This window comes from Mustelus asterias, chromosome 12, assembly GCF_964213995.1.
Source record: "Mustelus asterias chromosome 12, sMusAst1.hap1.1, whole genome shotgun sequence".
Taxonomy (NCBI): domain Eukaryota; kingdom Metazoa; phylum Chordata; class Chondrichthyes; order Carcharhiniformes; family Triakidae; genus Mustelus; species Mustelus asterias.
The window spans coordinates 101,274,884-101,298,890 of NC_135812.1; the positions used below are offsets into that span (position 1 = coordinate 101,274,884).

The 24,007-nt window shown below is 41.6% G+C and overlaps 1 protein-coding gene across 5 annotated transcripts in view; it reads left to right on the forward strand.

Moving 5' to 3' along the window:
• Positions 1 to 24,007, forward strand: part of aspscr1 (ASPSCR1 tether for SLC2A4, UBX domain containing) — a 240,170-nt gene that overhangs the window by 20,088 nt on the left and 196,075 nt on the right. For all 5 annotated transcript variants that reach the window (XR_013499185.1, XR_013499186.1, XM_078225723.1 and 2 more), the window contains exon 4: positions 23,296 to 23,396. Coding sequence is in view for 3 of the 5 variants with exons in the window: in XM_078225723.1 (XP_078081849.1) it covers positions 23,296 to 23,396 (101 nt within the window). In the remaining 2 variants the exon portion in view is untranslated. The remainder of the gene's footprint in view (positions 1 to 23,295; positions 23,397 to 24,007) is intronic.

Genomic DNA, 24,007 nt, shown 5'->3' on the forward strand with positions numbered 1-24,007 from the left:
CACGGGAGTGTGGTGACTAAGGGATTTTCACAGTAACCTCATTGCAGTGTTAATGTAAGCCTACTTGTGACACTAATAAATAAACTTAAAAACTTTAAACTACTTACATGAGCAAATTGCAAAGAAAAGCAACCCGATCTTGGCTAGTTTGATAAATCTCAAATAAGGATTTAACTTATAATAGAAACAACATAAGAAATAGGGGCAGAAGTTGGCTATACAGCTCAACTATTTATATGGGGAGGAGATGGCCTAGTGGTATTAATCGCTAGACTATTAATCCAGAAACTCAGCTAATGTTCTAGGGACACGGATTCGAATCCTGCCACAGCAGATGGTGGAATTTGAATTGCAACAAAAAAAATCTGGAATTAAGAATCTGTTGATGACCATGAAACCATTGTCGATTGTTGAAAAAACCCATCTGGTTCATTAATGTCCTTTAGGGAAGGAAATCTGCCGCCCTTACCTGGTCTGGCCTACATGTGACTCCAGAGCCACAGCAATGTGGTTGACTCTCAACTGCCCTCTGGCGACTAGGGATGGGCAATAAATGCTGGTCAGCCAGCGACGCCCATGTCCCACAAATGAATAAATTAAAAAAAAATAATCTCATGGCTTGAGGTTAAATTATAAGTTAAGACATGGTAAGCGAAGAAACAGCCTATATTTTATAGATTAATGTGGAAAGAAATTATTTTATGCTATAGTATTTAATTTTATATTTTTAATATTGCATGCAAAACTTTAATTTCACAAGTGGTTGAAAAGCTGTTAATTTTGAATTTTTTTTGGGGGGGGCGAGAGAATTATTTTCATGCAGAATTAACAACATTGATTTATGTATGTTAATTTAATCATCGCGCTCAGAAACTAATGAAAGCCAGTTTTCTTGTTTAGGAAGAAAGTGTGGTGCTGAAATGAAAGCTAGTTGTTATTTGTAACAAATGTGCTAAATGGACACGGTGGTGATATCCTTAGCGTTAATACAGTTATAACTTTTATGCTTATAAGGATACTTTTGTTTCATAAAGTTCTTTAATTCTATAAACCTGTGCGAAGTCATTGTGTGTTGTGAAAGGAGTTTCAGGGCAATACTATCTGTCTAATAAGCAGTTGTATATCTGATGTGCGGCACTGGTCATGCAGAAACCTTTAACAACAATGTGGATCAGAAATGCTTGTTTCCTGTGAAGCTATAGTGATATTAAAATCAGTGAGCTGCAGCTCTGTCTTTGGATGCAGAAGTGGTTCACTGATTTCCCTTTATCAAGTTGCACGCAAGCCGCCTCCCAATCTCGTTGGAAAACGCCCAAAACTTCAAAAAGGAGTGAAAACAATCAGTCAAAGAAAAGTGTCGAATCCATCCAAAATGAATAAAAGCAAAATGCTAGGATGCTGGAGGCTGAAACAAAAATGGAAAATGCTGGAAAAGCTCAACAGGTCTGGCAGCATCTGTGGAGAGAGAAAATAGAGTTAAAGTTTTGAGTCCACATGACTCTTCAGAGCTAAAGAGGGAGAAAAGTGATGGATTATATACTGTGCAAGAGGGGATGGTGCAGCTGGCAGAGTAGAAGGTCTGATTGGTGGGAGCTAGGAGAAATTCCAACAAAGATGTGTAGGTCATGAGGCGGAGGAAGCGTTAATGGCAGGAGAAGGTGCGATTAGTTGCATAAAGGTAAGATAGCAGAATGTGTTAACGGGAGAATAAAGGTCAGTGCTCAGTGAAAGCAAAACTAAAGAACAAGTGACAGATGGCCCAGGTGTGGAAGGGTTTGCATTGGGACAAAAATTGTTTTGGATATTTTAAAAAATGGTCGATGGAGGAGAAAGCGAACAGTCTGACATTGTTGAACTCCGTGTTGAGTCCTGAGGGCTGTAACGCACCTAATCGGAAGATGAGGCGCTGCTCTTCCAGTTTGCGTTGGGCATCACTGGAGCTTTGCAACAGGCCGAGGATGGACATGTGGACAAGAGAGCAAGATGCTGAGTTGAAATGGCAAGCGACAGGAAGGTTGGGGCCACGCTTGCTGTCTGAGCAAAGGTGTTCCGCAAAGCAGTCACTCAGTTTGCGTTGAGTATAGTATAGGGAAGGTCGCATTGGGAGCAGTGAATGCAGTAGACCAGATTGAAGGAGGTGCAAGTGAAACATTGCTTTACCTGAAATAAATATTTGGAACCTTAAAACAGTGAGGAAGGAGGAAGGAAAGGGGCGTGTGTTGCAGCTTCTGCAATTGCAAGGCAAGGTGACACGGGAAGGGGATGAGGGATTGGGATAGAGGAGTGGATCAGGGTGTCACAGAGGGAGTGGTCATAGAGCAATACAGCACGGAAACAGGCCCTTCGGCCCAACCGGTTCAGGCCGATCATGATGCCGTCCCAGCTAGTCCCAATTGCCTGCGTTTGGCCCATATCTCTCGAATCTTTTCCCATCCACATACTTATCCAAATGCATAAAATCACTGCACAATGCTGACCAGGCGTGAGGGGAAGATGTGTCTCGTGGTGGAACAACATTAAAATGAGCTTCAACGCATTTAACCATTCTTCACGCACATCAGGCACAGAATGTAAGGAGCATACAATCAGAAGAGCCTTTCGATTTTTAATGTGACTTCTACATATGCCAAAAATATCCATTCAAAACAATAGATAATACAGAAAAAGTCTCTAAATGAATGTAACTTAAAAATATTTGCTCCAAGTTCAAATTAAAAGATTACAAAATGTATTGCTTCTGCATCTGAAGAATTGTTGCCAGTGCTGAGGTACACACTGTACTCTGCGCAATTGGAGGATATTTACACTCGAGAGTCAGGAGCTTGTCCAGCTTCATGGCTGTGATCTGGGAGTAGAATTTGATAAATAGATGTTTTCTTGGTTCTATTATAGTGGAATGCGTAACTCACTTGAGTCCAAAACGCTTAAGTCATATAATATGGGTGGCACAATGGTTAGCACTGCTGCCTCACATTGCCAGGGACCCGGGTTTGATTCCTGTCTTGGATGACTGTCTGTGTGGAGTTTGCACGTTCTCCCCGCGGCCTTCACGACACACGACAACGCAGAGTCGCTGAGCAGAGACTGATAGCCAAGTTCCGCACACATGAGGACGGGCTCAACCGGGATCTTGGGTTCATGTCACACTATCTGTAACCTCCACGACTTGCCTGGGCTTGCAAAATCTCACTAACTGTCCTGGCTGGAGATAATACACGTTTCTTTAACCTGTGCTTAACCCTCTCTCCACTCACATTGCCTGTACCTTTAAGATTTGAATACCTGTAAAGACTCGTGTTCCAACCATTATTTTGTAAATTGAGTTTGTCTTTATATGCCCTGTTTGTGAACAGAACTCCCACTCACCTGATGAAGGAGCAGCGCTCTGAAAGCCAGTGGTTTTTGCTACCAAATAAACCTGTTGGACGTTAACCTAGTGTTGTGAGACTTCTTACTGTGTAAATGGGTTAACAGGATGATTTTATCACAAAGTACTGAGATCTTGGTTCAAGTAAAGCCCACATCAATGAGATAAAAGTCTCTTGGCAGATAATTTTATTTTACTGTATATACTTGAGTAATTGTCAATCTTGTGTAAAATTTGAACATTGACCTTTGGCCAAAAAATCCTTAATTTTTCACATATCTTGCATGCAGGTCGACCCTATCAGCCAAAAAATTCAACTATTTACTACCTGCTCGCTGCTGAAGTCAGACTCGCCTTGGTACAAACCTACTCCTTCGAAGGCAGCTGTTTATCTCATCATATTTATGCAGAATAATAAGGATACTTTTCCTTTTGTGCTAGTTTTGGTGTGGGATTAGCAGTAGAATGATCATCTCCTGACAACAGATGTAAGGAACACTTGGCATGGGGGTGAACATGTGAAGGGGGATGGGGTGGGGGTTTACCAAACACCGGCCCGCCCATCCCTTCAGTCACAGGACATTCCGGAACTCGATGCATGTGCAGAAACAAAGTCTCCTACAAAAGAAGAAATCCAGGACAAAACACATCCTAGGGAGACTTGACTAAAGGTCAAATTACAGGATGGACCCTGAAAATCTGGGACAGTTGGTCACCGTAGTCTCTGACCTGGCAATTCTGTAATCAGCTATATACTGCCATAAGGCAGTGAGACGGTTGGAGAGGTTGGAATTGAACCTCTCAAAAATATTATTCATACATAAGTTAACCTCCTCCTTTTTTGGCTAAAGATTTGATCTCAAAAGCTTGACTTTTAACGGGTGTATGTGATGGTCATTTATTTGGATTCCAGAATTTTGGGAAGTTGCATATTATGCAGTTAAATCCAGTACCTATTTTTACCTGGGTCTGCAGGACTGCCAGTAGTGTACAGAAAATGGAGTTAGTAAGTAACTACCCTAATGGACATTGGTCTAAAGATACCCAGGCCCTAATATTTACACAGAAGTAGAGGGTGTGGGTGATGTCAAAAACTGAAGAACTCGGAGGAAGGGAATACAATGATCTTGCCAATCTCAATGGCAGAACATTATAATCTTTTGTTAGTTCTTTCGCCTGTCAGACAATCTACCAAGCAGATAGCCCTACCAGTGACCCGGAGGGAAACCAGTGGCAGGGGGCTGCAGCCAAGGACCCTTCAGGGCAGTCCTCAAAAGGTCGGAGAGGTCTGGGAACAAGTGTTTGGAACAGTCAGACCACTGGAAAACCTGTGCAGCAGCAATTAATTTTAAATCAGGCTGTGGGAGACCTCTCCAAAGTGAGTCACTGGATGGCCCAATATCCATTTCCACACTGGGGTTGTGTTCCCTGTATTTAGCCTTTTAATCTTCCTGCCTCTACCTCTCTACCGCCCATCATGAAGTGAGGTTTGCTCAGTTAATACCTCGCCCCAATGGTTTAGAATCTGAATTGTAAGGCCACTTTTTTGGCTTATGGTTCCGAAATGCGGAATGCTTGGCCAATGACTACACTTTTTATTCACAGCGCGAATTCTCCAGTATACAAGAGTTATTTTCACTGCTCCAGCAGTTAAATTGCAGGAAATGACAACTGTACCCTATGTACACTTTTAAGTTAGAACTGAAGTGTGTTACTGAGGAACAGTAGCAATGTTGAGGAAAGTTTACATTGCACATACAGCTGATACTATATCTGCTTAAAAGCCAAAAGTTTATTGTTGGCATTGTATGCTTTTAAAACACGTTGGTGATAATCTAGGGATGTTGACTTTGAAGTTTATAATTTCTGTGTACTACTGCCAAGTACCTATAAAATCCATTTAGATTGGACACCTTCTGCTTAAAGAAAAAATAGCTTCTGTTAATGAGTTTGGAAGTCATACCGCACCCTGTAATTTCTTTTTCCTAAGTGTGGTGGAGCCAAAGATTGTTTAGACAATTGGTCTTTTGATCGCATTTGTTCTAAGTGTGGATAGGGACTGGTACAAGTTAAATTCTATTATTGTAATTACTTGTGTTCCCTGTAGTCCAACTGTCAATGGGAGAACATTTAGGGGACAGTGATGATATATCTTAAGGTTAGCTCTGGCTATGGAAAAGGACAAAGAAGAATCCAAAGTCAGAATAACTAACTGGGGAAAGCCAACTTCATTGGGTAAAAATGGATCTGGTCTGGACAAATGGGAGCCAAATGTTGGCAGGGAAAATGGTAACTGAACGATGGATGAGCTTTCAAAGAAAAGATGGTTTGGGCTGAGTCAAGGTGTATTCCCTCAAAAGGAAAAAGTAGGTAAACAAACCTAGAGCTTCCTGGATGACAAAGGAGGTAGAAATGAAAATAATGAAGAAAATGTGTGCTTGCGACATGTTAAGTAGAAAATACAATTGAGAGCTAGGCTGAATACAGAAAGTCCAGAGGGGAGGTGAAAAAGAAAAGAGAGAAGCAAATAGGGAGTATGAAAAGAGACTGGCAGCTAACATAAAAGTGAATCTTAAAGTCTTCTACAGGCATATAAGTAGCAAAAGGGTGGTTAAAGGAGGAGTAGGGCTGATCAGGGACCAAAAAGGGATTTATACATGGAAGCGGGGACATGGCTGAGATATGAAATGAAGACTTGATATCTGTCTATACCAAGGAAGAAGGTGCTAACAGGCCATGGTGAAAGAAGAGGAAATTCAGTCACCAGAAGGGTTTAAAATTGATGATGAAGGGTATTAAGTTGTCTGTACTTTAAAGTGGACAAGGCACCGGGGTCAGATAGGATGCTTCCAAGGATTCTGAGGGAAATTAAAGTGGAAATTGCAGAGGCACTGACCATTATATCTCAGTCTTCCTTAGACTCAGGGGTGGTGCCAGAGGACTGGAGAATTGCAAACATGCCCTTGATCAGAAAGAGGTAAAGATAAGCCCAATAACTGCAGACCAGTCGGTTTAACTTCGGTGGTCGGGAAACTTCTAGAAATAATAAATCAGGACAGAATTGCTAGTCACGCGGCCAAATGCAGGTTAATTAAGGAGAACCAGCATGGATCTCTTTAGGGAAAAGTGTGTTTAACTTAACTTGCTTGAGTCTTTTGAAGAGATAGCAGAGGGTTGATGAGAGCAATGCTGTTAATGTGATGATGTGGAGATGCCGGCGTTGGACTGGAGTAAACACAGAAAGAAGTCTCATAACACCAGGTTAAAGTCCAACAGGTTTATTTGGTAGCAAAAGCCACTAGCTTTCGGAGCGCTGCCTCACCTGATGAAGGAGCAGCGCTCCGAAAGCTAATGGCTTTTGCTACCAAATAAACCTGTTGGACTTTAACCTGGTGTTGTGAGACTTCTTACTATGTTAATGTGATGTACATGGACTACCAAAAGGTAGTTGGTAGTACCAGACAAATAGATATGAGAAAAACTATAGCTCCTGGGCTAAAAAGGGCAACAGCAACATTGATACAAAATTGGCTGAGTGACAGAAAACAGTAATGATTAATGATGTACTTTGAACTAGAGGCAGGTTTGTAGTGGAGTTCCCTAGGGGTTGGCGTTGGGACCCTTGCTTTATATACATTAATGATCTAGGTTGTAGTGTACAGGGAACAATTTTAAAATTTGCGGGCGAAAAACAGCTTTGTATTGTAAACTGTGAGGAGCACAGTGTAGAACTTCAAAAGGACATTGACAATTTGGTGGAATGGGTGGATAGGTGGCAGATGAAGTTTAATTAGGAGAAATGTGAGGAAGTATCTGGATGGAAAGAAGGTTACTACTCTAAAGGGGGTTCAGGAGCAGAGGGACCCGGGTGTATATGTGCATAAGTCATTAAAGGTGGCAGGGCAGGTTGAGAGAGCAGTTCATAAAGCATATGGTGTCCTAAGCTTTATTAATAGGGGTATAGAGCACAAGAGCAAGGAGGTCATGTTGAACTTGTATAAGACATGAGTCAGACCTCAGCTGGAGTATCACAGTTCTGCATGCTGTGATTTAGGAAGGATGTGAAGGCATTGGAGAGAACGCAGAAGAGGTTTACGAGAATAGTTCCAAGGATGTGATCCAAAGATGTGCGGGTTAGGTTGATTGGCCATGCTAAAATTGCCCCTTAGTATCCTGAGATGCGTAGACTAGAGGGATTAATGGGTAAATGTGTAGGATATGGGGGTACGGCCAGGGTGGGATTGTGGTCGGTGCAGACCTGATGGGCCAGATGGCCTCTTTCTGCACTGTAGGGATTCTATGATGAGGAACTTCAGTTAAGTATGATTGGAGAAGACAAAAGGAGATTTATTAGAGGTATTCAAAATCTTAAGGGATCTGGACAGAGTGGATAGGGAGAAACTGAAAGGATCGAGAACAAAAGGGCACAGACGTAAAGAAGTTGGCAAAAGAAGCAAAAACAATGTGAGAATTTTACTTTTCAAACAGCGAGTGGCTATGACCTGGAATGCGCTACCTGAGAGTGTGGTGGTGGAGGTAGGTATAATCAAGGCGTTTAAGAGGAATTATTTGAGAAACAATCTGGAGGGTTACGGGGTGAAGGCAGGAGGATGGCACGAGGTGAAAGGCTTATTCGGAGAGAGACACAGGCCCTGATTTTACCAGCACGGCTGCCCCAGGCTCTTAAGATCACGCCCGAGGCCAATGGGGAATGCCATTCAGTGAGCCACGCCCGTCGTGATTTCGGGGTGGCCGTACTGGTAAAATCAGGATCACAATGTGCTAAATGGCCTCATTCTGCACAGGAGCGATTCTGTAATAGTTTCCAAAATCGCACATTGTGAAAGTTTAGGTAATTTTGTAAAATTGTAATGGAGCATCTTGAGAATTTAGGGTTTTAATTGCAAGCCGCTTATTATTTTAATGCATTCCTGTCAAATAAAAAGCATACAAAATCCCTTTTGAGGGAATATTGCAAAGCTCTGTATTGCAACACAGAATATGAAGACACTGATGATTAGTGAGGGATAACACCATGCAATAACTGCAAACTGAAGGACAACTCATAGAATCCCTCCAGTGCAGAAGGAGGCCATTTGGCCCATCAAATCTCCACCAGCTCTTCAACAGAGGATCCTGCCCAGCCACTTCCTTGTAACCCCACGTATTTACTGCGCTAATTCCTCTAATCTACACATCTTGGGACACTAAGCGACAACTGAGCATGACCAATCTACCTAACCTGCGCAGCTTTGAGTGTAGGAGGAAACTGGAACACCCAGAGGAAACCCACGCAGACATGGGGAGAACGTGCACACTCCACACAGTCAGCCAAGACTGGAATTGAACCCGGGTCCCTGGCGCTGTGAGGCATATGTCATCATGCTGCCCTGTAGAAGTGAACCAATAGAAGCAGAAGTCCTGTTGAAAGCATCATAACACCACAGCTTTTATTGGTTTATTGTTGATAGAGGCATCACTAACAAGGCAGCATTTGTTGCCCTGAGGACATTAAGAACCACCTCTGTTGTGTGGGATAGGAGTCGAATGTAGACCAAACTGGATAGGTGTGACATTCCTTTCCCTGAATGACATTAGGGAACCACTCGTGTTTTTACATATTCCAAGAGCCCTTCCACGGTCATTTTCTATTGCAGGGCTAAAATGCACAATGCAACTTTTTATTTGCTATGTTTGGTAAGCCAACACTTAAAAGTTTGCAGATCACATGATGTGATGGTGCAACAGTTTTTTGCCACTGAGGGTATTTCCTGTTGACTTTTAAATTTTCGTTTCCATATTTGTCATGGAAATGAAAGCTTGCCACACGGGGATTCCATTAATGTAGTAGTGTGGTGCCACCATTGGTAAAGGACTAGAATTAGAGCTTTACAAGTTTACATAGTTTCTGAAATAAATGTGGGTATAGAAATTCGTAACAGTAGCATACAAGAATAATGATAATATATGACTAACGTGGACAAAGCTAAATATGTCCCCAATTGTCTCCTGCACTTTAACTTCATTTAATGTGAAGGCTACATTTGACCTTCGCTCTCTATGTGTAAACCCACGAGTGATCAACCAGCATACAGTAATAAGCCTGCTCAAATACCAGAATAGTACCATAACCAGTTTTATACAATTATTATTGTTTTTCCCTATTCTTTCATAATTTTGTGCTACTTTATACATCAGTTTTCCCATATTTTCTTGAGTTCCTAAATTGCATTTTAGAGATAACAACTTTGTGCAAAAAAAACCTGTCTCCAATGTTATTTCTTTTCAATCGGTGGAGATACCCCAAACTTTGAAGGTTGACACAAGCGAACCAGGTATTAACAGGTCAACTTAGACAGGATGAGTGACGTTGGCTGGTGCAAGGGCATGATCGTGCGGTAATGGTTAATTTTGTGAACAATCGAGTTATATTTAATATTTTTTGATAGCTATGGTTGGCAGTAGTTGTGAAGGATCTTGCAGCTTTATTGCATGTAAGTATTTTAAGAAAGAAAGCGCTGTTGTGTTGGGCAGATTATTTGCTGTCGTTTCAGAGCTTTTGTGTATTCCTGGAAGACAGACTCACTTTTTCCATTATTTCATTCTGCCCAATATACTGTTTCCAAATATATAATTTAATTTTCATTACTTCGAAATATCAAAATAGGGATTTGCAAACAATTTCTTATAGAACAAGGGCAAAGTACAACAGTTCACAGCTAATACTACCTAGAACTTGGAAATCATTTCAGCGGAGGTTTTGGTGTAATTGTTGAAGGTGTTTGGAGTTGGGACTGAATTAAGTAGTTGGGCCATAAAAGTGTAGCATTAGCTAGGAACATTGTGCCTAACCTGTTGAGTTGTAATAGTGCATTGTGTTGAGGAATAAAATATTGGTTCTGAATGAGCAATCTTTATTGCGCTTAGATCTGCTACAGACTTTATGCACTTTTGAGTAGCAATCTCTGATGAATGGACATCTTGCGCCAATAGCGTGATTCCTCCTACAGTCAGTTTGAAGAATGGTCATTGAGACACACAGAGTTTAAATAAGGAAGTACGTTAGAATATTTCATTTGGGATAAAATCATGTGCAGAATGTGAATTGGGATTGGGGGGGGAAAGAGGGATAAAGGTGGAAGAAAAAAATATACACAGAATGTCACAGTCCTATTAAATGTTGCAGAATCAAGCCATTCAGCCTAAGAGTGAAAAGGGTATTTAAATTTTCTAAAAGATCCCTAAGAGTCATTAAAATCTGAATGAATGAAACCCGTTACTTGTAAAAATTAAGTTTCAGTGTCAGAGGTGGTGTATGATGATAATTAAAATTTTTAAATTCATTTACACTTGAATGAACAAGGCCCAACAATTTCCTGACGTTTAGTAGAAGCGTGCCATAAATTTGATATTTTAATGGTAAGACTACCTGCGAGGTACTGATGTCATGAAGTTTGCGGAGGAACAGGGAAAACTAGCCAACAATCTCTTGATTTCGGTTTTGAACTCTGCATATGCAAAGAACAGAAGTTATCATCTGATTTACACAATCTCTGCAGTGCACCCTATGATAGAGCATAGAATTACTGACAACAACTTCTGGATTTCCATGGTATTCTGAGCATGTAGAGACTCCCGAAGTTGCTGTCAGTTTCATTGGAGTAATGACAGTGTTGCTGACAGGTTTACCAGCGTTATTACAGCAAAATGGGGTCCATTATCATGAAAATACTTTTGAGTATCCCAAGAATCTTGGGTTCGAGTTGAGGAGACGCTGACAGTAAAACATGGGGTAATCCTGTCTTTAACATGAATCCTATTAAATTGTCAAATACTTTTGGTTAGATTTCTTAATATTTACATCAATTTAATCACAACTTGCAGTTTGTCAATGACACTAAATGTAACCATTGACAATTGTTGAATGGTGTTAATCCTCAGTTCCATATGGTTTTCATATTATAAAATGAAAAGAATCTGTAAACACTGTTCTAACCTAGATTATGTTAAGAAGAGCATCAATGATGTTTATTTTCCGGGGAGGGGGTGGGGAAGAGAACATTGCAGGACATCTGCCCAAGGTTAGTGTTTAAAGTGTGTGATATTGCTTTCAGAGAAGAGCCTTGTAATATTTGGTTGCAAGACAGAGACTTGAATGAAGGCAATTCAGATTATCGATGCATAAGTAAAAAGTTTTTATGGGCAATGGTCCATTGAATTTGTTCTGGAGTGTATATTTTTTCAGAGACTAGTGTATATTTGGGTCACCTGTGCAATATGTTGTCATGACATGTTGGGATTCCAAAGGGAAGTAATTGTTTGATTTGTCATTTCCCAAATGTCTGTCATACAGGAAGCTCATGTTGCTTTTCCCTTTATTCCACAAACTCCCCCTCGCAGGGTAGGTAGGTTTTCCCCAAGCCACCTTGCACATCGCAACCAGCGTGAGTGTAATTTTATTTTCCATCTTTTAGCTGTCAGCTGGGAAGAGGAAATTATCCTTTAATTTTTCTTACCTGTGCAGCTTAGTGACATTAAAAACATTTCTTGAAATTCTAGTTTATTTTCTTGAGAGGTCTCGCACAGGTATGGTTCAGACAAACCAACAATGGTGTGGTGACATGTAGCTGAAAAGCCTGGTGTAAATTTACATTGAGGGAAAACAACCCAGGGTTTTGTAGCTATCCTGCCATGTGTGGGCTCTGTTGCATATGCAAGTACTCCTCCATGTTTTGGGATGCGCTTTGGAGTTTGATAGTTGGAAGTCTGCTGGTTCCTTGCATCACTGGCACAGCTGATGAAATGCAAAAGCAAGGTTGCTTGTTGGGTAGATGCTTGTCCTGAGTCAGTTGGATCATTGTTTCGATAAGTGGTTGGTTTAATTATAAACAGTACACCATACTTGAATATTCGATGTGCATTACTGTACTTACTTGAAGCAAGGTATGAACTGAATTATGAATGTCCACCAGTTAAATTTCTGCATTGGTTTCGTGGAGGGATGGAAAGATGCATTTTGAATAATGAGGCACTATGTAGTTTTAAAGTATGGAAAATTCAAGTGATCTGATGTATGAGCTGTGATAGATTTCTGCTAGTCATGTTTTCAGATATTTTAACAGTGTACTTTGTTTGCCAATTTAGATGAAACTGCAAATGCACATCTGCTTGACATCAGAGGAATAGAACTTTGGGTGTTTCCAGTCGGTGGAAAATGCCAATTTTTATAAGAAAAGCTGAGGGGAATTCACTGTCGAATTGTGGGCTTTGAAGAAAAAGGAGTGTGAAACATGAATGGTGTAGTTGAAATTAGGGTGGCATTGTATTTCCAGTTTTGAGGCTGTGGGTAATGCAAAAAGTTTGAATCATGTTTTATGATATGGGAGAACATGGCTGCAGGAGTGAAATTGATATAGAGGTTAAACTTGGGGCTTCCAATGTAATTTCAAATCTTAAACCTGTCTAGAATAAGCTGAACTCTGGAGCTTTGTTATTACCACATGAAAGAACTTCTGGGCCTAATGGGTTTTGATATGTCATGGACATTTTGAAACTGGTTAGGAACATCCTTTATTGTCATTGCATGAATCATTCTTTTCCATAAATACTGCTTTTTTTTTCAAAAACATCTTGTTATTAATAGCCCAGGACACACTGTAATTTCTGGTTTCCGTAAACATACATTTTCCCCCTGCATCTGTTTGTAGCAGATTGCGTGGTGTGTTCCAGGCTATTATAGATACCCATGGTATGGAATGTAATGGTGTGAGAGAGAGACAGTTTCGAAGAACACAAATGTACTTTTTGCATTCAGGCTTTCAAAAGTATGAGTATTTCTTAAATTTAATACAAATACTATTTAATAGATCTTAATTCTTAATAGCAATGCCTTTTATGATCAAGATGTTGTCTTGCAACCCTCATTTCACCATTTATTAATTGCAACAGAATCTACTTGGTAATATTCTACCATGTTGCACACTCCTGTTCATTGGGCGGCACGGTGGCACAGTGGTTAGCACTGCTGCCTCACAGCACCAGGGACCCAGGTTCGATTCCCAGCTTGAGTCACTGTCTGTGTGGAATTTGCACGTTCTCCCCATGTCTGCTTGGGTTTCCTCCGGTTTCCTCCCACAGTCCGAAAGACGTGTTGGCTAGGTGCATTGGCCATGCTAAATTCTTCCTCAATGTACCCGAACAGGCGCCGGAGAGTGGTGACTGGGGGATTTTCACAGTAACTTAATTGCAATGTTAATGTATGCCTACTTGTGACACTAATAAATAAACTTAAACCTTTTCTTCAAGTCCCTTGATTCTACAATTTTAATAGCTAGACAGAACAATGCATGATTATTTTTTAAAATGGAAATTTCAAAATGGATTAATGCTGCTGAATATTGAAGTGTTACGCCAGACCTGTTTAATGTACCTATACATTACAACAAAAATCGTACTTACAAACCCAATATGTTTAATGTATAATGTGTTTTAAATATACAACATTCTTCATCATTTGTAATTGCTCCAACCACCAGAACTTCAAGTTATGTCGTTCAAAATGCACATTCCAGAAGTTTACTGAATTTGTAAGGACAAAATCCATAATTGCACTGTTAGGCCAAGTAGACCTTGGAAGGCAGAATGCAGGATGGTGGATATGGTTCCTATTAATATTTCACTGAAATCCAAGTGAAAAATGTCTACAGAGCAGTTATGTGAAAATGTTATCCTCCCATTTCATTTTCCCAAAGTTCTACTGATGATGTTTGTGCTGGTGCATTGATGTGCTGTGGTGTACAAGGTATGCTCACATTTGGGCTTTTCCCATTTAATAGTTTCCAGAATTGTGGCTGAGGAAGGAGAGCAGCAAGCTCTGTGGAACACCACCATCTGTAAATTCTCTCCAAGCCACACACCATCCTGACTTGAAACAAAATCACTGATCCTTGGCTCTTATTGGGTCCAAAACCTGCAATTTCTTTCCTAATAGCTCTCTGGGTGGTGTACCTTAGCGAGATGCAGTTTTTCAAGAAGATGCCTCGTGACCACCTTCTCAAGGGGGTTGAGGGTGCGTAGAATCCCTACAGTGCAGGAGGAGGCTATTCGGCCCATTGTGTCTGCACCGACCACAATCCCACCAGCCTTATTCCTGTAACCCCATATATTTACCCTGCTGATCCCCCTGACACTAGGGTCAATTTAGCATGGGTTGGTAAGTACGATTTAGCAATCCACCTAACCTGCACATCTTTGGACTGTGGGAGGAAACCGAGCACCCGGAGGAAACCCATGAAGACACAAGGAAAATGTGCAAACTCCACACAGACAGTTACCCGAGGCTGGAATTGAACCTGGGTCCCTGGCGCTGTGAGGCAGCAGTGCTAACCACTGTGCCACCGTGCCGCCCTGGGTGTGGACAACAACTGCTATCCTTGACAGTGGCTCTCTCATCCCTGTGATGAAAGATTTAAACTGAATTCTACTTGCTGTTGACTCATTGGATATAGAATCCCTTAACCATTCCACCACCTCAGTTAAAGATGAAGAATGAAGAAAGTACTTTAAAGGAAATAATATAAATTTTGCTTTGGATTTAGGTGAGGGCCTTTTGTCCAGAGGAAAGTAATTCTATGATAATTAAAGTGAAAGCTGGGGGATAAATGTGACATTTTAGGCATCTGTTACTGGCATTGAGTGCTACCTTCTGAGATACGAACGACTACATCAGGTTAAGAGTCAAACTGCCTCAGAAACGTGGTATCTAACTCGAAGCGCAAAGAGAACACCTTTCAGTTTTGGTGTGACATTTTCACTTTGCAGGTTCACCATCCTTTGATTTTGATTTTATTTTATTATTGTCACATGTATTAACGTACAGTAAAAAGTATTGTTTCTTGCGCGCTATACAGACAAAACATACTGTTCATAGAGAAGGAAACGAGAGAGTGCAGAATGTACTATTACAGTTCATAGCTAGGGTGTAGAGAAAGATCAACTTAATGCAAAGTAAGTCCATTCAAAAGTCTGGCAGCAGCAGAGAAGAAGCTGTTCTTGAGTCGGTTGGTACGTGACCTCAGACTTTTGTATCTTTTCCCCGAAGGAAAAAAGTGGAAGAGAGTATGTCCAGAGTGTGTGGGGTCCTTAATTATGCTGGCTGCATTGCCGAGGTAGTGGGAAGTGTAGACAGAGTCAATGGATGGGAGGCTGGTTTGCGTGATGGATTGGGCTACATTCCCGACCTTTTGTAGTTCCTTGCGGTCTTGGGCAGAGCAGGAGCCATACCAAGCTGTGATACAACCAGAAAGAATGCTTTCTATGGTGCATCTGTAAAAGTTGGTGAGAGTCGTAGCTGACATGCCAAATTTCCTTAGTCTTCTTAGAAAGTAGAGGCGTTGGTGGGCTTTCTTAACTATAGTGTCGGCATGGGGAGACCAGTACAGGTTTTTGGTGATCTAAAAACTTGAAGCTCTCGACCCTTTCTACTTCGTCCCGTTGATGTAGACAGGGGCATGTTCTCCTTACTGCAGCATGAAAAGAAAAACTCTGCTGGAAATTTGAAATGAGAATGGAAGATGTTGGAAATAATGCTGAAAACGATGACATCTGAAAAAGAAAATAACAAAACATTCGAGGATAAATTAGATTGGATGTGGATATGTATATAGAGAGAGTACAATTTGTGATGAAAGATCATGTCCTTAATCTGTTTTGTCAAATAGAAATTGCCGACTGGTCATAGATGTGGCTACTGCACCATTGTTTAAGCCACATCTGGTAAGTAAGAACATATCAGTACAGGTAAATGCACAAGAAATGTATATTTACTTAACATTCACCATCATTCTCAATGGAATTTTGCAGTCTTCCTCTTTCACCACAGTTTGGAACTCCGGCAGATTCCTGCAAGTTCCCCTCCAAGCCAATCACCATCCTGACTGGGAAATATATCGCCGTTCCTTCACAGTCGCTGCTGGGTCAAAATCCTAGGATTCCCTCCCTAACGGCAGTGGGCGCCAACTTACAGCATGTAGACGGCAGTGCTTCAAGAAGGCAGCTCACCACCACCACCGTCTCAAGGGCAGCTATGGATGGGCAATAAATGTTGGCGAGCCAGCAACACCCATGTCCCATGAATGAATAAAAAAAGAAAATTTGTAAAGCTGCTGCTGCTGAGCGATTATAAAGAAGGAAAAGACTTGCAGTTATATCGTGCTGCTTATGTGGTTGGGACATGGCAGGATCTTTCAGGAGTGGGCTGATGGGCCCCTCGAGCCTTCTCTGCTGTTTTAATGTTGATCCAACATTCCTCGTATGCAGTTGGACCTCAGTGTGAAACGGACAGAAATTCCCTCAGTGCAGCAATTAAATTTTGATCTGGACTGTGTGTTTCAGTTATTGGGATAAGCCTCGCATCCAGAACCTTCTGCTTTGGAAGTGCATGTGCTGCAACTGAATGAAAGCTGCCATCTTGTACCACCAGTGCAGTTGCTCCATCTGAGATTACCGCCCAGGTGTTGAATTTGTGGCCTTCCTGGCTCAGTTGCTCCCTAAAGCACTTGAGTTATCAGGGAGTCATCTTGTCTATAATACTTAACAATACCAACATGCACTTTGGTCTGCAATGTGTTTTTACTGCTGGAGATAGCACAAAAAAAGACCATGAACTGACAGTTTTGTCAAGAATCTTTCAGTATATATGTTAGTGGATTTCTTAGTCGTTGCTGCTGCAACTACTGGCTGTTATTCCAGCAACAAACAGTATTTAAGACTTGAGCATGGATGGCACTTATAATCTGTTACAGATTGTTGAAGTGACTTTGGTCCTCCATTTATATTAAATGACATGCAAATAATATAACCTAGTTCCCAGGCACCAGCTTTCTCAAAATGCTTTCTGATGTCAGAAAACAGCACAAGTCCTAGAGCGACCAACTCGCACCCCTATTCTCGACATGGCTACCTTTCTCCTGACCCTCGAACTGTCTGGAGTTAAAGGGGACTGGGTCTATTCTTACACACTAGTATAGCCTCTTATGTAATATGTAGTTTAGTTTGCATGTATATAATGAGGCTGCAGCTTATAACCTTCCAGCCTTTGTCTGTGTGCTGCAAGATCTGCTTATAGTCCAGTACATGCTTATGTCAAATATTTATCACATTCCCTAACCAGTTACTCATATTTAGAGATAAGTTTGCACCTTTGCTCTACCACTAAAAATGGTAAAGGAAAGGAATAGATTGACTTTTTTAAATCATCATTTTTATAACTTAAAAGAAATGCTCATAGGCTGTGGGTAGCACTGGCTGGGCCAGCATTTGTTGTCCATCCCTAATTACTACCCTTCTTGAACCGCAGCAGTCCATCTGGTGTAGGTACGCCCACGTTGCTACGTTCCTGGAGTGCTTTAAACCAATTGGGTGGTCATTTCAGAGGTTAGCCATATTGCTGTAGGTCTGGAGGCACACATGGTCCAAACTGGGTAATGATGGCAGAATTCCTCCCCTAAGGGACATGAGTCAACAGATTGGTTTTTACGATAAGCTGGTCTTTCCTGGTCACCGTTAGCTTTTTATTTCAGAGTTATTAAGTAAATTCCCCCAGCTCCCCGTTGTGGTGTTTGAATTCTTGACTCCAGAGCTTTAGTTCAGGCCTCTGGAGTTCTAGTCCAGTAACGTGTGTGGGATAGAACTTGTTCCAAGGAACTGAATGGTGTTCTGATAAGTATCTGCATTTCCTTTTTTAAAAAAAACTTGATAGCTTTTTTCATTTTTCAAAATTAGTTTTCCTGGGGATTTTTGTCTCTGCAGATGCAAAATAATGTAATGGGCAAGTATTAGTCAGAGACAGTGCTCTGTTAGCTCTGTTCAGTTTTGTTTTCAGTTGCGTGTGATGGCTAAAAGAATAAGCAACACTGCCGCAATATAGCCAAAGAGCCCAACAATGTGTAGCAAATAACACCCATAATGGAGAAAGATGTCCCGAGGTACTTTACAGCCACTTAATGGAAAAAATGGACAATGAGCTAAAGGAGAAAAGAGAGGTGTTCAGAGGTGGATTTTAAAGCTGGTCTTGTAGTAAGGGTGGTGGGTCCATGGAGGAAATGCCAGAGAATGGAACATTCACTGCTGATGACGTGGCCAGCCATGCTGAAATGAATGAATGAAGGAAGTTGGGTTGGGGGAAGGTTAAGGTGCAAGAGGCTAAAGTCTACAGAACAGATTTGGGTATGGTTTTGGGGGATAGAGAAGGATGAGGCCATGGAGCGATCGAAACATGAGAATTTACATCTGGGTTGTTGGCACCAGAAGGCCAACTAAGGTTGCAAAGGAGTGATGGATGAGTGGGAATCTGGGAACGAGTGTCTTTGTTGAGCTGAATTTTACACAGGATTGTGATGGTCGAGGGACAAGAGAGATATGGATGAGTTGAAGTGGCAGCTCAGCTGCATCTGGCAGTATGGGCCCCTCACTGAAAAAAGCCATTGGTCCATCGAGCTCTTTATCATGCCTGCAATGCCCAAAAAACACTTCAATTAATTATTTTGAAGTAACTATTGGCAGGTTCAAATTTCTGCGGCAAAAGATTTCACAAATAGCAATTAGATGAATGATTGGGTGTTCTCTGTTAAGGCATTGGTTGAAGGGGGAAGTTTGGCTCGGACGTTGGGGGAATTAAAAGCAAATTACTGCGGATGCTGGAATCGGAAACCAAAAGAGAAAATGCTGGAAAATCTCAGCAGGTCTGGCAGCATCTGTAAGGAGAGAAAAGAGCTGACGTTTCGAGTCCAGTTTTGACAAAGGGTCATCTGGACTCAAAACGCCAGCTCTTTTCTCTCCTTACAGATACTGCCAGACCTGCTGAGATTTTCCAGCATTTTTCCCCATTGGGGGAATTGTCTACATCTCTTTATTGAATAATGCCATGTAATCCTTTAATGCCAAACTGACAAGGCCTCCGTTTAACACCCCCCATGAAGGACCTCACCTCCAACATTGCAGCATTCCTTAAGTACAACACTGAAATATCTGCTCCACATGCTGCAGAGGGAGTACAGCTTCAACGTATGATATTCCAACTCTCAGGTGTGTGAGCTGCCAACTGAGCCAAACTGCCATTGGTTGCTGTAAACCTTTCCTCAGGCAGTTTAAGATTTTTTTATATTTTTGAAAAGGAAAACACAAAACCAGTAATTTGTCAGCTTGGTTTTATCCTTTCAATATCCCATTAGTATAGTTAATACAGATGATATGATGTTATTCACAATATATGATTCAAGAAAGCCAAAATAGTGATCATGAATAATAATCTACAGGTCAGGTCCTTTCCGATGGGGTGGCACAGTGGCTAGCACTGCTGCCTCACCGCGCCAGGGACCCCGAATCAATTCCTGGCTTGGACCACTGTCTGTGTGGAGTTTGCACGTTCTCCCCGTGTCTGCGTGGGTTTCCTCCGGGTGCTCTGGTTTCCTCCCACAGTCTGAAAGACGTGCTGGTTAGGTGCATTGGCCGTGCTAAATTCTCCCTTAGTGTACCCGAACAGGCGCCGGAGTGTGGCAACTAGGGGATTTTCACAGTAACTTCACTGCAGTGTTAATGTAAGCCTACTTGTTACACTAATAAATAAACTTTTTTTTCTGCTAATGGTTAGGCTATAGTTTGAGTACAGTATATAGTTTTGGGATGCCCAAGATTTGAGGCTCAGGAGGTGAGGTTTTTTTAAATTGTCATATCCAGCAAGGTTCCATCTTTAGTGAGTTCCTTGTTCACATTTTCACTCACCCACACTTTGTACTTTGGTCATGCGATGAGCGATGTGGTGTATAATGTTCATATTTGAAATGTCCAAATCTCGGCGCTGATCCTTGGACAGCTACGCCCTTTGAGCACAACCCGAGTGTGGGATTGGTTAATTTCCCCAAAGATATCAGTCTCATCATTATTAATTCATTTTACAATAGCTGTGTGCAAAATGCGCAAATCAGATTTATCTCCGTATTGAGGCTGGTGTGGTAGGTGCTAACTCTCCATGTACTTTCAGAGGGAACTGCACTTCTTGTCAAGGACAGAAATCACATAATACAGAATGAAGTGTCTTTATAAATCTTTGTAGTCCTTGGGTAAGCTCATGGCTGGCAGTGGGGTGGGAGGTGATGGGGGGGGGGAACTACCAGTGCTAGAAATCAGAAATAAAAATCATGGTATATACACAGCAGGCTAGCGGGTCTAACAGCTTTCAGTAAAGTTACTGTAGAATGTTATAACTACCCAAACCAATGCTGCTCTCGCATGGCTATAACCTATCCAATTGAATTCCATTCAAAAGCGCATTCCTCCTTTGTGATTTTGCCATTTGTGACGTTTTGCAGGAATGCAATGCTGCGAACAGCGGAACTTTGCTGTATTTTGAAGAGTAAATGAAGAAATATTGTTTCTGTTGGTGAGGTATTTGTGACAAGGGGTCATCATTTTACAATTGTTCCCAAGATGAGAAATATCTTTATGCAGTCAGTTAATATAATGTGGGGGATGCCGGCGTTGAATTATGGTGGGCATAGTAAGAAGTCTCTCAACACCGGGTTAAAGTCCAACAGGTTTTTTTGGTCTCACGAGCCTTCGGAGCACTGCTCCTTCATCAGGTGAGTGTCTGTGTCGATATGCACGATCTTCTTGGAGATCCTCTCCACTTTGAGCCAGTGGTTTGCGTTGTCAGTCGTAGCCATGATGTGGAGATGCTGGCGTTGGACTGGGGTGGGCACAGTAAGAAGTGTCCCATCACTCACCTGATGAAGGAGCAGTGTTCCGAAAGCTCGTAATACCAAATAAACCTGTTGGACTTTAACCTGGTGTTGTTGGTTATTATAGCAGCTGCTGTTTTGTAGTTAAGGCAGAGGCCTCTACATCTTTTAACAGAAAAACATACAGGCATTTCAAGCAAAGGAAGATCTATGCCTGTAGGGAGAGAATCATTGGGATTAGTTTTGGTTTTTACAGCAAACACAAGCAGGTTGAATCATATAGTCATCTGTTCTATCAGAGGTGCAGAAACATAAGCATTTTGTGGCATTGTATTGTGAATCTTTAATGGGGAGATTCTCTTTTGTTCAGTTTTTTAGATTTAGATTTTGGATTTTTGGCTAATTAATTGGGAAAGGACCCAACTTGAAAGAAAGGATAGCTACTGATGGGGTAATATGCCTTTCTTAACAGCAAAAAATGCTGGATAAACTCAGCAGCTCTGGCAGCATCTGTGGAGAGCAAAGCAATTAACATTTCAAGTCCATATCACCCTTCTTATAGAACTGAAGAGAATAGAAATGTAATGAATTGTATTGTTGGAGAGGGGGTGGGGCAGAATGGAAGCTCAAGGATAGGTTGGGGCTAAGAAGAGATTGAAAAGATGTCGTGAACACGAGACAAAGGGGTTGTTAATGTTTCCATTAAGGACTGAAAAAAGTGCTAATAGTGGCATAAATGTAGGGTTGCAGAATGTGTTAATAGGAGAACAAAGGTCAGTGCTCAGTGGGAGCAAAACTGCAAAACAAGGGATAGATGGGTCAGTGGGGGAGGGAAGGGGTTGTACTGGGGCAAACCAAGGGAACCAAAATCAAAGAGGAGTCAAGATGAGAGGAAAGTTCACTGTCTAAAGTTGTTGAACTCAGTGTTGAGTCCAGAAGGCCACAGTGTGCCTAATTGGAAGATGAGGTTGTTGTTCCAGTTTGCGTTGGGCGTCACTGGAGAATGGCAACAGGCCCAGGATGGACATGTGGGCATGAGAGCAAGATGTTGAGTTGGAATGACAAGTAACAGGAAGGTTGGGGGTCATGCTTGCGGATGGGGCAAAGGTGTTCTGCAAAGCGGTCACCAGTCTGTGTTTGGTCTTCCCATTGGAGAGGAGACCACACTGGGAGCAGCGAGTGCAGTGGAATGCACCTTGGCTATTTTAAGAGGTGGAAAGAACCCGCATCCATTTTGAAAGGTTGTGGCTTTGTGGTAAGACTGTTGCTATTCTTTTTGATTTGATTTATTATTGTCACATGTATTAACATACAGTGAAAAGTATTGTTTCTTGCGCGCTACACAGACAAAGCATACCATTCATAGAGAAGGAAAGGAGAGAGTGCCGAATGTAGTGTTACAGTCATAGCTAGTATAGAGAAAGATCAACTTAGTGCGAGGTAAGTCCATTCAAAAGTCTGACAGCAGCAGGGAAGAAGCTGTTCTTGAGTCGGTTGGTACGTGACCTCAGACTTTTGTATCTTTTTCCCGACAGAAGAAGGTGGAAGAGAGAATGTCCGGGGTCCGTGGGGTCCTTAATTATGCTGGCTGCTTTGCCGGAGGCAGCGGGAAGTGTAGACAGAGTCAATGGATGGGAGGCCGGTTTGAGTGATGGATTGGGCTACATTCACCACCTTTTGTAGTTTCTCGTGGTCTTGGGCAGAGCAGGAGCTATACCAAGCTGTGATACAACCAGAAATAATGCTTTCTATGGTGCATCTGTAAAAGTTGGTGAGAGTCGTAACTGACATGGCAAATTTCCTTAGTCTTCTGAGAAAGTAGAGGTGTTGGTGAGCTTTCTTAACTATAGTGTCGGCATGGGGGGACCAGGACAGGTTGTTGGTGATCTGGACACCTAAAAACTTGAAACTCTCGACCCTTTCTACTTCGTCCCCGTTGATGTAGACAGGGGCACGTTCTCCTTTACGCTTCCTGAAATCGATGACAACCTCCTTCGTTTTGTTGACATTGAGGGAGAGATTATTGTTCTGCAGTTTTCGGTGGGAATTGAGAAAGAAAAACACCCTTACATTTCACACAAGGGTGTCTTTTATTTAATGTTTCAAAGGAGTTCTTATCATTCTATGTCTCTGGCTGAGATGATCAATATAATTTATAAATATTTGACATGTTTCTTACTGTCTCCTCTTTAGGTTCGGATTGCTTTGCAGCTTGAAGATGGATCCAGGCTTCAGCATCTTTTTCAATCTAGTTTGACCCTTTGGGATCTTCTTGATCACTTTCCTGAGAGCAGGTGAGCCTTGTTTCTTTTTTATCCTTCATTCAATTTGCAGCAGGGCAGAGTTTCCCTACTCGACATGTACAGTAAGAGTTTAATATTTCACACTTCATCGTTCCTTACTCATTCTAGCATTTCTCAGTATAATTAATTTGTTGGTTTAGATAATTATGCATGTGCTGAATGTAATGATGTGCTTGAACACCAGATTCAAATTCTAATTTGCTTATAAAGGCAATATTGCAGCCTTATGCCAAATACTTAGTTCTCTGTAACATTATCTTTCAATATTTGCCAGATTGCCAGTCTTCACGAAATGTTTCCTTTAGAGACGCTATGTAATTGTTTATCAATCGTAAATGATGGAAGTAACTTGAAGGAAATTATTAGAGTCTACTTCACATAGCAGCAGAATGTAGCGGACAGTAAAAATTTAAATGCTTTTTGATTCTCAACATATGCATCTCTTGGTCCTGATGCCCTCTTCTGGAAGCTGCAGCTGTGCTTCCTCACTTGTCAGCCGTTTTCCATTTGCCGTGGAAAATGTGTACGCTAACGTTTTTAGCTTTTTGTTTTATCTCTTGATTAGCTGAAAGTGCATCTCATAGAACCCAATCAAAAGGCAA